General features: G+C 53.2%; 2 protein-coding genes across 2 annotated transcripts; one reads left to right on the top strand and one right to left on the bottom strand.

Annotated features, from left to right (window-relative positions):
* The first annotated feature begins 360 nt into the window (after positions 1–360).
* TULP2 (TUB like protein 2) lies at positions 361–7,995 on the top strand. Its single transcript, XM_041745149.1, has 10 exons — positions 361–473; positions 1,746–1,863; positions 2,498–2,635; positions 4,045–4,169; positions 4,827–5,138; positions 6,035–6,147; positions 6,666–6,780; positions 6,867–6,965; positions 7,212–7,383; positions 7,658–7,995. The coding sequence occupies exons 2-10, from the start codon at positions 1,794–1,796 to the stop codon at positions 7,789–7,791; spliced, it is 1,278 nt and encodes a 425-aa protein (XP_041601083.1). The 5' UTR covers positions 361–473; positions 1,746–1,793; the 3' UTR covers positions 7,792–7,995.
* A 1,481-nt stretch (positions 7,996–9,476) lies between these two features.
* PPP1R15A (protein phosphatase 1 regulatory subunit 15A) lies at positions 9,477–12,951 on the bottom strand. Its single transcript, XM_041746182.1, has 3 exons — positions 12,742–12,951; positions 10,321–12,036; positions 9,477–9,909 (listed from the first exon to the last, which is right to left on the bottom strand). Exons 2-3 carry the CDS (start codon positions 12,025–12,027, stop codon positions 9,562–9,564), a joined length of 2,055 nt encoding a protein of 684 aa, XP_041602116.1. The 5' UTR covers positions 12,028–12,036; positions 12,742–12,951; the 3' UTR covers positions 9,477–9,561.
* Positions 12,952–14,491: the final 1,540 nt, after the last annotated feature.

Here is a 14,491-nt window from a genome sequence, read left to right on the forward strand (position 1 = left end):
AGACACAGAAAGAGAATCAGAGACATACACAGAGGGAGAAGCAGGCCCCCTGAGAGGAGCCTGATGTGGGACTTGATCCTAGTACCCTGGGATACAACCTGAGCCAAAGGCAGACGCTCAACCACGGAGCCACCCAGCTGCCCCTCTTGGGTCCCTTTAAGGAATACCTGCATGCCCTTCCAAGTCAGAACCCCTAGAGCAGGGTTGCCTGGCTGCAGTGGAGGCCGGGGGTCATTGCTTTGTTGGAAGTGGAGTGTAGAGGGCCAGGAGGGAGGGGATTAGGGCAGGTCCTAGGGAATCCCTCTGAGCCCTCTTTCTTTGCCTGCTTACTTCCAGAGACCCAGAGATTAGGTCCTCAGCTAAAGAGAGGGTTGGGGTATGTTTAGAAATTGGCCAGAGAGGCAAGGTGCCGAGACATGAATGTGAAAAGCCTCTGCAAGCAGTAGGAAAGGAGTTTCCAGGATCCCAGGCAGGTGGGTGCTGGAGGTCTAGGGTCAATGGGGGTCGAGTGTCTGGGGCCTAGAGTCCTAAGTTCCCAGGCCTGAGTATAGAAGGGGGAGAGAGAACTGGATTCCTGGGCACCTCCCCCCAAAACTATGAAAGCTGGAACCAGGCTTCTGGGTCCCTGACAAAAGTAGGTACTGGAATTTGGGCTTCCTGAGAAAATTTAAAGCTTAAGATCAAGTTTTGGAGGGCAGAGTCCACTGGGATGCTGGGTCTGTGTCCTGACTCCTCCTTGTTCTTGCTTCTCTAGAATGTCCCAGGAGAATGTTATATGGAGGAAAGAGTGAGTGGGGAAACAAGATGGGCAGGGGGGGAAATGAGGGTGTAGGAGGAACTTAAAGTTGGATTATGCCCACACTCAACTCTGGCTTCATGACCATGTTTTGAGGTTCAGCGCCATTAGCCTAGTGGTAAGGGGCTGGGGGCCTGGACTTCCTGGTCCTGAAGGGAGGGGTCTACAAGTGAAGACTGGTGCGTCTGAAGGAGGAGGGGCTGGGGGCCTGGACTCCTGAATCTTGAGACAGGAGGGTCCTGGAGTCTCTGACTCCTGGATTCTAGACAGGCCAATGCTGGGAAAAAGAGCTTCAGAACTGGTGGGGCTGGCTCAGGTTCTGCACCTTCTGTGACCTCACAAGTCCTCAGAACCCTAAATTGAGCAAGAAGAAGGAAGGGAAGGAGGGACTCTTGGGCAGCCGGGGTGCCCTGCTTCCTGTCACCATGGCCTGCACCTCTCTCAGGGCAATCGGTGATGAGTTCACTGCCATGAGGCTGCAGAAGCTGGAACAGCAGGTACTATGCCACCACTGCCCCCTTCCATCCTCCATAAGCTTCCAGGAGCACCAACCCCAGGAGTGGCACTGGGACTCCTGACCCTCGTTGGCTCTCTCCAAGCCTCAAGTTTGCAATTAGGAAAAGAGACAATAGGAATCTGGGACCCTAAAGAAGCAAACCTTGGTGATGGGAGTTTAAAGTTTCTAAGGAACAAGGGTTCTGGAGGGCAGGACTGCTAGGTCCTGGGGGTAAGAGAGGACGGGGTGCCAGGACTCCTGGATCCGAGGAAGGAGGGGTCTAAGGACTGAGAGCCTGGACTCCCTGGACTCCCTCCCGAGCATGTGTCCCCTTGCCCCAGGCCCTCCTTCATCCCCGTCTTCCCGTCCGGTTCCTGGCTCCCAAACCCCCCTTTCCCACTCCCTCAGCGGCTGCTCTCTCTCTCTTTTTTTTTTTTTTTTTTTTTTTTTTAGCGGCTGCTCTTTGAAAAGAGGCAGCGACGGAAGCGCCAAGAGCCCCTCATGGTTCTAGCCAATCCCGACGCTTCCCTGCGGCCCCGGCGACGGTGGAGGCGGGAGGAGCGCCTCGCAGGTGACAGCAGTGAGGAAAAGTTCCTAGTGTCGGGCAGGAGCCTAGAGGGAAGGGTCTGCGGGTGTTTGGGACGCGGCCCAAAGGGTTCAGAGGGGAGGGCGCGAGCGGAGGCCAGCAGAGCCCAGTGCAGAGCCCTTAGGGGCGGGGGAGCGACTCCTGCGGGAGCCCGGGGGCGGGGCAGGGAGCGCGAGGGGGCGGAGCCTGGTCCCATTAGAGGGTGGGGCCCGAGAGAAGCCCGTGATTGGGCTCCCTGGAGCTCTGGGGCGGAGCCTGGGGTAGCGGGTGGGCGGGGGGGGGTCTGGTCCTGGAAGGGGCAGGGACTCAATTCAGGAAAGAGGGAGGGATGGAATTAACAAAGTTCGGGGGACGAGGCATGGATAATCCACTAGAGACCGGTCCTGGAGGGACGGAGAGCCCGGTGTGGGATTGTGTATGCACGGAGTTCGAAACAATTTAGCCACACGGTGTGCCTGTTTGAGCCTTAGGATGGAGTTAACGTTCTGAATGGGTCTCAGGCGTTTGGGCGGTCGATCACGGAGAGAGTCTGGGAGTCAGCGAGGAAGCGGATCTTTTCAGGGGACTGGAGTTTGTTCCTTGTGTTAATGGGCCTCGATGCACCTTCTCCTTGGGGCAGGCCTTGGGAATCCTTTCCTCCAGGAGAGTGTGCCAGAGGCACATCTGAGCTCTGGTGCCCACAGTGCCCTGGGCATCGTGAGCTGCAGTGGAGATGGCAGCGGTGAGCGTGGCCCACTGGCGTCACTGACAGAAGCAGGTAATCTCGAGTCCTTGGACCCCCTATACCCTAGAACTACAATCCCACCGGAATCCAGCAGTCTGGAAACTCAGTCCTTGCTCTCCAAAGGATCCAGGTGTCCAGGCCCCCATGTTCCCTGTCATCTCTCACACTCAGGAGTCCAGGTCCTGAAACTCCTTCTCCAAAACTCAGGAATCTGAATCTCCACGCCCCTTCCCTACCCCCTCCCCAATTGCCCACTCCAGAAATCCCAGTCTCTAGTCCTTCTCCCTATTCTGGCTACCAGACAGTTCCGTTCCAGAGTTGGAAGAAGTCCCAGTGGAGGATGTTCCCACTTTTCCACCTCCTTATAAAGAGCCTCCAGGGATTCGACGCAGGGGTTGGCTAGCCCACCAACAACCTGGTAATTTCAGGGACATTGATTGAAATCTGGTCCCCTGGTCCATGTGGCAAATCCTCCCCCCCTTTTTTATAACAGCTTTTTTTTTTTAAGATTTTATTTATTTATTCATGAGAGACACACAGAGAGACGGCGTGGGGCAGAGACAGAGGCAGAGGGAGAAGCAGGCTCCATGCAGGGAGCCCGATGAGGGACTCGATCCCAGGACCTCAGGATCATGCCCTGAGCCGAAGGCAGACACTCAATCATTGAGCCACTCAGGTGTCCCTTATAACAGTTTTATTGAAATATATTTCACATTCCATGCAATTCACTCATTTAAAGTTTACAATCCCTTGGTTTTTAGTGTATTTACAGAGATGGGCAACTAGCACCACAGTTTTAGAACATTATTATCCCAAAGGAAACTGTACTTTTTAGCAGTGACCCACACACACACCTCATTTCGCCCAGCCCTAGGCAACCACTAATGGATTGTCTCTTTAGATTTGCCTATTCTGGACATTTCACTTAAATAGAATAATATAGTGTAAGATTTTCGTGATTGACTTCTTTTGCTTAGTATGTTTTTAATGTTATTCTATGTTGTAGCATCATCAGTATTTCGTTATTTCTTTTTTTTTTCTTGATATTTCCTAATATTGTATGACAAACCTTCTATTATCATGACATGACCAACTATTCAATAACAGGACTCTTAATTATCACCCCAAACCTCATCCCTTGCTCCCATTTTAGTTCCCAATCTCTGATATATGATGCACTCACTTTTTGAGACAAGGGAAAAGGAGGGCTCGAACCCCACCCTGTCCTTATACCCAAGGCAGTCAGAACCTACTCAGCCAGCATGGACACCCATGCACATGGGGGAGAAGGAGGATCTGGGAAATAAGTGTGATGAGTAATAAGCAGAGGTCAGGAACCTAGGATATCTGGCCTTTTCCAGCTAGTACTGGTGACCTTGTCCCAAGCTCCTGGGACCCCAGTGCCCTGTGTGAGTCTTCCTCTGGCTTCTTCCACTCCTTAGGGGCCAGTGCGGAGGAAGAGAGTGAATCCCAGGATGTTGGAGATGAATATGAGTCACCCAGTCCAGGACCAGACCCTGGAATGGATGGTGATGACCTAGGACGTGGAGACTTGGCTTCCAACAAGGTGGGAGGTGGCACTGCCAATCAGGATATAGGAAAAGGGCTAGCCTCGGACTCTAGAGAGGGTTGGTCTAAAATTCTGCAGCCCAATCAGAGGGCCTTTTTCCTGGTGAGTGGAACCTGTTATGATTAGGCTAGCGGTGTCTGTGTGTGTGCCATTTATGAAGTCAATCTGGAGGATTTAAATCGATGTAAGGACATATATTAAAATCCAACCCACCGAAAGGCAGCGAGCTTTGGAGAGGGCGAAACGGTGTTTGGGCTAGTTGACACTCACTCAGGTATTGTTGAAAATAAGATAGTTTCAGTTGGGTAGCTCTGGGCCATATTATATGTTACCTAGACCTCACTGACCCTGATTTTAGATGAATGGACAGTGCTTTGGAAGGGATTCTTCGATCGGTAGATGGAGTGGGCGTGGTTTCAGAGGGAAGCTGTTAGTGGTGACCAAGGAACAGATAAGGAGGGGGCTTGGCTGCGTTGACCCTGAAGGTAGTGGCCGACCAGCAGGTGGCCGAGATGTTTGACTAATGGGCAGAGAGCGTGGCCGAGAAGGGGCGTAGCCCCAAGCGGGCGTGGCCAATCAGGAGTTGGGAAGGCTGGGGCGGGGGCGGGGGCGGGTCTCAGCCGTCCCTCACCTTGAATTTGGCGCCTGGGCTAGGGCGAAGACTTGAAAGAGAAGAAACAGAAGTCGGAGTCTCCCGTGAGGAAGTCCCCAGCGGCGGCCGAAGCGGCGGTGTCCGAGGCCCCGGGAGGCGAGGTCGGCGCAGGCAGCAGCGATGTGGGGCTCTCGCCCCAATCGCCCCTCCGCGCGCCGGGCCCTCGGCTGGGACAGGACACCGAGGCGTATGTGCTGCGGCCGGCTCTGCCCGGCCTCACGGTGCAGTGCCGCATCAGCCGCGACAAGCGCGGCGTAGACAAGGGCATGTTCCCTTTCTACTATCTCTACCTGGAGGCGGCCGACGGCCTGAAGGTGCGGGCTGGCGGACTTTCGAGCAAGCCCCACCTCCCAGGAGCAAGTCCCGCCCCTTTCTGAGAGAGGTCAAGACTTTCACGAATCCAGGTCTCGCCCATCATTGAGCTAGGACTTGCGAACTCCAGGGCCAAGCGCTGCCCTTTACGGAACTAGGCTGCTCTCGCAGTAGCATAGGCCCTAACCAAGCCCGTAACTAAGTCTCCTCCTGTCTGGAGATGGGCCCACTTTCTCAAAGTCAAGGCCACGCCAATCTGTGTCCCAAACCCCACCACTTACATACACCCTGGAGGTATTGGCTCCGTTGTGTTTGTCCAAGTCCGGCCTCTCACTGAGCCTTCTTATCTATCAGGCCCTCACTCATTCCTGGGATAAGCCCCGCCCATAGGAACCAAGCCCCACCCCTCGTGGATTTTTCCCTTCTAGAACCAAGCCACGCCCTCTCAATCTGGCCAGCTCCCCCTAGGTGTGGTGTGGCAGCCCTCTCTTCAAGGACTCTACCCCAAAAGAGGCTTTCCCTTTACTCAGTAGTGCCAGAGGTGAAATGCCTACCAAAGTCCCGCTGCAATGTTCCAAGTAAGGCTTTTCCCTGTTCTCCAAAGCCACCCAGCCTGCCACAAGTTAGGCTCACTCCTGCCTGGACTGAGCCCTAACCCAGGACCCAATGGTGAAAGGCATGGTGATGGGGCGGGGGTTGATATTAAGATGTGAAGCTCCCCTTCAGGACCCAGCTGATGATTTCCTTCTGTGAGAACCACATCTCCCAGCAAGGCTTGGGATGCTTATTGCTCCATTACCCTCTCCTCTGTCCTGGGGACACGGTGTCTCCTTGTCTTGGACCTCTAACCCTAACCAGATGTCAGAAATTGATTCTGATGGGCTCTTCCTATCCACAGCACTTCCTTCTGGCTGGGCGCAAGAGAAAAAAAAGCAAAACCTCCAATTACCTCATCTCTCTGGACCCCACAGACCTGTCTCGGGATGGGAACAACTTTGTGGGCAAAGTCAGGTGGGCAGAGCCATGATATGTGTGAGAAACAGGTAGCAAGAAGCCTCAGGGTGGCGGAAGGGGCAGGGGAGGAAAGGACAAGCCGGCCACATAGCTAAGTTCCATGGGCTCTAGGACCTTTTATCTTAAGAGCCGGACTGACAGGCTGTGTATTTCTTCAGGTGGTAGCCCCACTGTGAGTGGGAATAAGAGGACTTAAGGGCTTTGGAGCAGAGGCTGACATTTGAGACATTTGACTTCTTGGGAGGCAAGGTGGTGGAACTCCCAAGTTCCCCCCATGGGAGAGGGCTGCGATGAGTGCATTCTTGCATCTTAGGGGCAGGAAAGTTCCTAAAAGGCAGGGGGCTAAAATCATGGCTCATCAAAGAAACAGAGGGGGCTGGCACTATGGATACATGGAATATGGAACTTAAGTCCCAAGTAGAGGGTTAATGGGAAGAATTGATGACATAGGAAAGCACTTAATGTACAGCAAAACAGTAATTACTTTTACTCTGACCACTGCCCTCTTGGAGCAGATCTAATGTCTTGGGCACTAAGTTCACCATCTTTGACAATGGGGTGAATCCTGAAAGGAAGAATTTCGTCCCGGAGACCGCTCGCATCAGAGAGGAGCTGGGGGCTGTGTGTTATGTGAGTGTCTGGGAGACAAGAGCGAATGAAGCAGGACGGTAGGGAGGGAGAAAAGAGCCAGGCTAACTGGAGCATACTACCCCCAGGAGACCAACATCTTGGGATTCCGAGGACCACGGAAAATGAATGTGATCATTCCAGAAATTGATGCCCAGAACCAGAGAATCAGTGTCCAGCCACAAAACGTGAGTTGGCTAAAGTTGGGTTGAGACTCTGGGTCAGGGCCGGGAGGAAGGTCTGCGGGATCTGCTCTAGGTCCTAAGGGAGAAGAGGGCCTACGGCTTGCAGGTGGTCATATGTGAAGCCAGAAGGGCTTTGTCAGACTTTTATGTTTGTCAAGGAGGAGAGATTAGGGACTCAAAATTCTGAGTCCGGAGAAGAAAAAAAGTTCATTGGTGGCAGTTAACCATGCCCCCTACTTTATCTTCTAGGGGCTGGAGTCACTACTGAGTCGCTTCCAACGGGGGGCCACCCAGAGGCTCATCCTGCTGCAAAACAAAACCCCCTTGTGGAGCCAGGAGAACGGCACCTACGTACTCAATTTTCACGGTCGAGTCACTCAGGCCTCGGTCAAGAACTTCCAGATCGTGTATCCGGATGACGGTGAGCTCCTAGGAATCAGTTTATAAACTTGGGCAAAGGGTAATGAGAGGACGAGAACTACTTCTCCCAGCAGCCCTTGAGCGTTTTTCTAGGCAGGGCCGATTCCACGCGGTTGCAAAGCCTGCTGGGAGCTGTAGTTTAAATGGCCCTCAGGGTTTCTGACCGTAGTGGGAGCTCAGCACAGCCTCAGAGAAGTAAGAGTTCTCTGAGTTCAGAGGACCTTGGAAGGGAGTTGAGAGGTGGGGCTAGGCTTAGTTCCTGACTTCCTCCTCAGTGGACTACCTCGTGCTCCAGTTCGGCCGCGTGGCCCCGGACACGTTCACCATGGACTTCCGCTTCCCGCTTTGCCCACTCCAAGCCTTTGCCATCTGCTTGTCCAGTTTCGATGGAAAGCTGGCCTGTGCGTAATCCAATGAAATGTTGTACCCTTACCAGCTGATGTGCCTGCTCATTTGGAGAAAGGGCCCCCGCGTGCCTTCTTTTGCACCACGGTTATGGTTTGTCATAACCAACACAACACAACCAACACATCATACCTGGGGGCCCAGTCCTCCCTCTGCTCCAGGGAGTGGGTGGGCTTCTTGGCAGCACCTGCTTTTGCCAAACTCAAAGAGTCATGGAAGATGGATGGGTCTTAATCAAAAAAAGAAGGAAAAAAAGTCAAAATGCTCCTCTGCCGCCAAAGAGAAAAGCACACTGGAGCACAGGTCAGCTGGGTCAGATTAAAGTGTCTCTAAAAAAGTGATTTTCATGCCACATCTGAAAAATCACAAGGAACTAGAGCCAGAGGGATCAGCACATCAGGCAGTAGTAGGCATAGCTCATACGAAGGTCTTACGGTGAAAAGGGGCTTGATGGGTTTGGGAAAATGAAAGGATAGTGTGGCAGGAGCTTGGGGAGCCAATAGAGCAGGGCAGGGTCAGAGGCAGGCCAGGGGGCAGGATATTTGCACCACTCTTCTTCGAACTACTGGACAGATCTTAGGAGGTCAGAAAAGACTTCTAAGTTGAAGCTGTAAACTTGGATGGGTAATTTAAGACGTGCATGGGTGAGAGTGAAAATAATTACCATACTAGCCACACTTACATAACATTGGTTATTTGGTGAGGATTGTTTTATTTTTATTTATTTAGTTTGGTAAGGATTGTTTTAAATATAAACTTGGGATACCTGGCTGGCTCAGTGGGTGAACAGTGGGATCTTGATCTCGAGGTTGTGAGTTCAACCCCCATGTTGGATGTAGGGATTAAAAATAAAATCTTAAAAAAAAATTAAAAAATGCAAATAAATCTGAGCTCTTTTGGGGCCCTAGAGTCCTGTAAGGCATGTGCTATTTTTAGCCACATTTTTATTTTATTTTATTTTATTTTTAGCCACATTTTATGGGTAAGAAAACAGCTTATGGAACAGGGCTTACAAAGGTGAAATTGGACAGCCGAAAGCCTTGAGCAAATCACCATATATTTATGTACTTTTAAAAGATTTTATTTATTCATGAGAGACACAGAGGGAGAGGCAGGCTCCTTGCAGGGAGCCTGATGCAGGACTCAATCCCAGGACCCCAGGATTGCAAATCACCTTTTAAAGGCCAGTAGGGGGACACCTGGGTGGCTCAGTGGAGCATCTGCCTTCAGCTCAAGGTATGATCCCGTGGTCCCAGATAAGAGTCCCACATCTGGCTCCCTGAATGGAGCCTGCTTCTCTCTCTCTGCCTGTCTCTGCCTCTCTCTGTGTCTTCATGAATAAATTAATAAAAATCTTAAAAAAAAAAAAAAAAAAGGCCAACAGGAAGGTAAGTTGATTCCAGGGAAGTCCAGAGAGCTGGAATTGAACCTTTTTTTTAGAGATCAGTGAGCCCAGCTCCAGGCCCCCTAGGCTCCCAAGTTTAATAAAATTTAGGCCAATTCCAAAGAAAAGTGACAAAACCCACCAGCCCTTAGTTCAAAAGCAGCTTCAGGACAAGAAGAGGCAAATTTGAGGGATGATGGGAAATAGAAAGTTTGTCCTGTATTGAGGTACTCACCTTTATCCCAAGGGTGGTGGATTATTGTTGGTTCAGATACAGACAGTAACATACACACAGGGGACATTGCTTGCTACAAATCAGAAGGTTTTATTTCTTGTATGAAACCACACACACAAAATAAATAGTTCATATAAATAGGAAACTACATGATCTTAGCCACGCCTCCCACTGAGGTCCGGGCCAGGGGATAGGGACACAGGAATGGAGGGAGATGCCCCAACATGGCTCAACGATATGGTCTGGATGGAGGAGACTGGTAAAGTCTGGGCAGGAGCAGGTGTGGCGGCCAGAGGAGGGGTAGGGTTCCTGCAGCGTGCCCAGGCCCTGGCCCGGGCAGCAGGGGTGAGACAGGGGCCCAGCTGCTCCTGGGCCTGGGCGATCCGCCGGGCGAAGCGACTACGATCCCGGGCCAGCTGCTCCCAGGGTCCGCGGCGGGCAGCCTGAGCCGGTCCTGCCCAGACAGCCAGGAGATGGACAGAGACTTTCTTGGAGAAACGGACCTGGAGACGGACCAGCACAGACACAAGACACACGTGTCCACAGGGGGGAGGGGGGAAAGAGAGAGAGCCAAAACAAAAATTAGTTGCACAAAAATGCTTGTTATCTTAGTCACCTGCTAGTCACTCACCCACGGGATTCTCCATGTGACTCACTGCAGGTGGAGGCTGTTTCCTGGTGCTGACATGAACCACAACAGCTTCCCTCTTTCCCACAGGGCCTCTTCCCACGGGGCCCCAGCCTCTTGCAAAGGATTGCATTACAGTGAACACAACCCTCCCAACAGGGTTTGCATGCAATCCCCTGCAACACACAGGGGGTCCAGAAATTGGGGCATTCAGGCCTTCTGCCCCCAGGCCTAGGACTTCCAGCTCTTCCCCTAAGACCTGAGAATTTGAGCCCTCAGTACCCACCTTTCTGGCTGTTAGGGGAGTCTCAGGATCTGGATGCCGGGTGGGGGTTTCTGGGGGCTTGAGTCGCCTCTGCAGTCGGAGGGGCAGCCGAGGAGGAGCCCAGGGAGGTGGTGGCTTCTCTCCAGGTAAATAGATGGCCACTCGGAAGGGGCAGGGCTCAGCTTCTCCCCCTCTCTCTGTGTCCTCTCCAGGCTGGTATGTCCAGCCCCTGAGGAGGGTGCTCTGAGCCTGAAGTGAGGGACTTGGCTCTGAGTTAACTGCTTCTGAATCATCATCTTCCTCTGTGTCCTCTCCTGGCCTATACACCCAGGCCCTCACGAGGGCACTTGTGGATGGGATGGAGGAGGGATCCTCAGTTTCTCCCTCCTCTTCAGCTGCTCCTGAGTCACCGTCATCTTCTTCCTCTGAGTCCTCTCCTGGACGATACACCCAGGCCCTTACCAGGGCACTTGTGGATGGGATGGAGGAGGGACCCTCAGCTTCTCCCTCCTCTTCAGCTCCTCCTGAATCACTGTCGTCATCTTCTTCCTCTGAGTCCTCTCCTGGACGATACACCCAGGCCCTCACAAGGGCACTTGTGGATGGGATGGAGGAAGGACCCTCAGCTTCTCCCTCCTCTTCAGCTCCTCCTGAATCACTGTCCTCATCTTCTTCCTCTGAGTCCTCTCCTGGCAGATATACCCAGGCCCTCATGAGGGCACTTGTGGATGGGATGGAGGAAGGACCCTCAGCTTCTCTCTCCTCTTCAGCTGCTCCTGAATCACTGTCCTCATCTTCTTCCTCTGAGTCCTCTCCTGGCCGATACACCCAGGCCCTCATGAGGGCACTTGTGGATGGGATGGAAGAGAGAACCTCAGCTTCTCCTTCCTCCTCAGCTGCTCTTGAATCACTGAATTCATCTTCCTCCTCCGATTCCTCTCCTGAGCAACACTCCCAGGCCTCGGGGCAAAAGCCTGAAAATGAGGAGGAAATGGAGCTTTTTGTGGCTTCTTTATCCTCTGTTCTTTCTTCCTCTATGGCTTTATCTTCTTCCTCCCTAGGACAGTACACCGGAGTTTTGGGCTTGGATCTTGGAGATAAAGGGAAAATCGGTGTTCTGGAAGCTTCTTTGTTTATAGCTTCTCCTTCCTCCTTTTCCTCCCCTGGACAACACTCCCAGTGTGATGGAGGAAAAGAGAACATGACCACTTTGTCTTCTGCAGCTCCTCCTTCCTCAGATTTCTCCTCAGAAGGGTCCTGTGGGGTTCTTATCAGAAGGCTGGGGGACAGGGGAGCAGGCTGGCCATCTAGGAATTCACTTTCCTGCTCTTTAGGGACACTGGTTGCTGCTTCTTCCCCACCATATTCTTCATCTTCATTATCTGAAAGTCCCCCGGCTTTAAGAGAACTGTTGGCTTTTAGATTATGGCGGGCCCCCCAGAATGCTTCTCCATTCTCGTCACTTACTCCACTGTCTCCAGTCTCTTCTTGAAAGTGCCTGCCCCGGAGGGGATGGTGAGGGGCCAGAAAAGTCTTAGCTTCTCTCTCCAGGCCAGGTTTTCCCCGATCAGTTTTGGTTACTGCTTCCCACGACCAGGGTTCTGGAGATCCTGGGCCTCTCAGGTGGCTCCAGGCCCTGCTGAGAAGGCCCATCAGTGGGGACAGGAGGAAAAAGGGGTAGGTATCCCTCCAGGGGACAGACTGATGGGGCACTTGGCCTGGGGCCATCTGTCTGCGCTGGAAATAAACAAAGGAAATAGTTTAGAAGCCATTTAGGGAAGAGTATCAAGCGAGGACTGAGTCATAGCAACCATAAACAGTAACACAAATAGCAACAAGAGAGTCCCTGCCCCACATTCTCGCTGATTTCTGCCACTTCCATCTCTAGCAGAGAGGCACAGCTATTCGCACCTCTCCTCTCAATACCCAGGAGTCAGAGGTTCCAGCCTCTTCTCTCAGACCCAGCAGTCCCAGACCCCAGAATTGAGAATACAGGTCCTCGACTTGCTTCCCTTGGGGACAAGGTCCTAGTCCCTGGTTCTGTCATCTTCTTGAGGATCGACAGATCAGGCCCTCATCACCCTCCTCCCTCTGAGACTCAAGAACTGCGCCCCACCCCTGCCCCCCGCCCAGTTCCATCCCTTCCACCAGGGATCCAGGAGTCTGGCTTCCAGAACCCTCCTCTCGCCAGGCTCAGGCCTCCAGGCTCCCAATTTCTTCTCCTGCGTAGGTCTGGGCCCTCGAATCTGTCCTGGTCCCATCTCTCCCCAAATACAGGAGTTCCGGTTCCCAGGCCCTCCTTCCTCTGGATCCTGGAGTCCCGGCCTCAAATTCTCCTGTCTCGGTACCCAGAAATGCAAACTCCCTTCTCCTTACTGACCAGGAGTCTGATCCCCAGCTCCCCAACTGCTCGGGGCCCAGGCGTTCGGACCCCTCACTCACCGATGGGGGGCTACGCGTCAACCTGGGGGCAGGAGCGCCGGCTCGGGTTGCCACCAGCGATCGCAGCTCAGGACGGCTCGGGAGGCCAGCGCGTTCATCTCGCTCTCCGGTGTCGGGCTCGGGGACTCCGGGTACCACCTGCTGCTGCAAGCACTGTCGCGGCGAAGGGATGCGGCGTCCTAAAAGTGAGCGTGTAAGTTGCACAGCAGAGCTTGGAACTGACGCAGCCTCCAAAGGCTTTTATAGCCCAACGCAACCTCACGTGCTGACGTCACGGGGGCGGGGTTTTGAAACCAAAACCACCGGGCTCGGGATTGGAATTCTCGCGGAGATTCCAGGGGTTTATGACGACACAGCGACGTTTCCGAGCGCGACCACGCCCGAAACGGGCGAGCTGTCAATCAAATGCGTGCGGGGCTTCGGGAGCCGCGGGTTTTCTCCCAATTCGCGTTCCGGTGCGAAAACGCCTTCCCAAAACCCCAGTGTAGTCAGCTGGCCTCAGACCAGAGTCTCCCCCTTCACAACCGGTCCCGCTTCCTTCCTGGTTGGGGAGATTGTTGATTCCATTTCACAGATGAGAAACTGAGGCTCTGGAATGAAGGCCCTTGGCGGAAGTGGTCACAGCAATCCACATTGATTGCAGATGAGAACAAGATGCAAGCACGCTGAAGGCAGGCACTTGGCTTTGCTCACTGCTTTTTTTTCTTCTTTCTTTCTTTCTTTAAGATTTTATTTATTCATGAGAGAAACAGAGAGAGAGGCAGAGGCACAGCCAGAGAGAGAAGCAGGCTCCATGCAGAAAGCCTGATGCGGGACTTGATCCTGATCCTGGGTCTCCAGGATCAGGCCCTGGCCCAAGGCAGGCGCTAAACCACTGAGCCACCCAGGGATCCCCATAATCACTACTTTTTTTTTTTTCTCGGTGCTGGACACATAGTAGGTGCTCGAGATATTTGGGTGAGTGGATTCGAAACCAAAACCTCAAAAGACTCCTTAACTGGTCTCAAGCCCAAGGCTCCGCACCTGGATTTAATCCACTTCAAACTCACAAGAGCTCATACATACACAAACCGAAATTCTGGCCAAAGAGCATCCACTGAACCTCATGGGAGTGGGGTCTCCAACCACAAGTTTCAGACTCTGGGACACAGTCCCAATTCCCTGCCCCATCCCTCCTACCTGGTCCCTAATTTTGCTCTTTGAAATATCCTCAGTGTAGAACACAGTGCTCACCTGGATCTGAGATAGATGTTTGGCCATGGCCCCTTGACCCTGCCCTAGCCATGATCCAGGAATCCGGGGTCACTCCCTCCTCTCTGGAAACACTGGACCTGTCCACCCAGAAACACCTTTCCAGATGCTGGACTCCGTTAACAACTCAGGAGTTCTTTTTTTTTTTTTTCAACTCAGGAGTTCTAACTCCAGGCTCACACCATTACACTTTTTGGTGTATCCAGAAGTGTGAGCCCCCTCTATTCCAGGATCTCAGCTACCTCCTTTTAGGGTACAGTGGCCCGGGCCCTGGAGTCCAGGACCAGCTCCTCCTCTCCAAACAGTTAGGAATCCCAGCCCAGCAGGGACCCAGGAGTCAGGGGAGCCCCAGCCCCTCCCCTCAGCTGTGGGGGCAGCGGAGCCAGGGGTCAGGCTTGGAGGGGGGGGGGCTAGGAGGGGCGGGGTCAACCGGGATTGGAAGGGGAGACCGCAGCGTGGGCGGCTGGCAGACCAGCAGGGAGGAAAGAGAAACGGAGAG

The sequence above is a fragment of the Vulpes lagopus genome, chromosome 2 (assembly GCF_018345385.1).
Source record: "Vulpes lagopus strain Blue_001 chromosome 2, ASM1834538v1, whole genome shotgun sequence".
Taxonomy (NCBI): Eukaryota; Metazoa; Chordata; class Mammalia; order Carnivora; family Canidae; genus Vulpes; species Vulpes lagopus.

Excerpts from the sequence above, each read along its gene's own strand:
- TULP2 (XM_041745149.1), top strand. The coding sequence starts at position 1,794 with ATGGTTCTAGCCAATCCCGACGCTTCCCTGCGGCCCCGGCGACGGTGG. Across the intron at positions 4,170-4,826 it reads GAGACTTGGCTTCCAACAAG|GGCGAAGACTTGAAAGAGAA; the intron begins GTGGGAGGTGGC and ends CGCCTGGGCTAG. Across the intron at positions 6,966-7,211 it reads TCAGTGTCCAGCCACAAAAC|GGGCTGGAGTCACTACTGAG; the intron begins GTGAGTTGGCTA and ends TTTATCTTCTAG.
- PPP1R15A (XM_041746182.1), bottom strand. The coding sequence starts at position 12,027 with ATGGCCCCAGGCCAAGTGCCCCATCAGTCTGTCCCCTGGAGGGATACC. Across the intron at positions 9,910-10,320 it reads CTCCCCTAACAGCCAGAAAG|GTCCGTTTCTCCAAGAAAGT; the intron begins GTGGGTACTGAG and ends GTCCGTCTCCAG.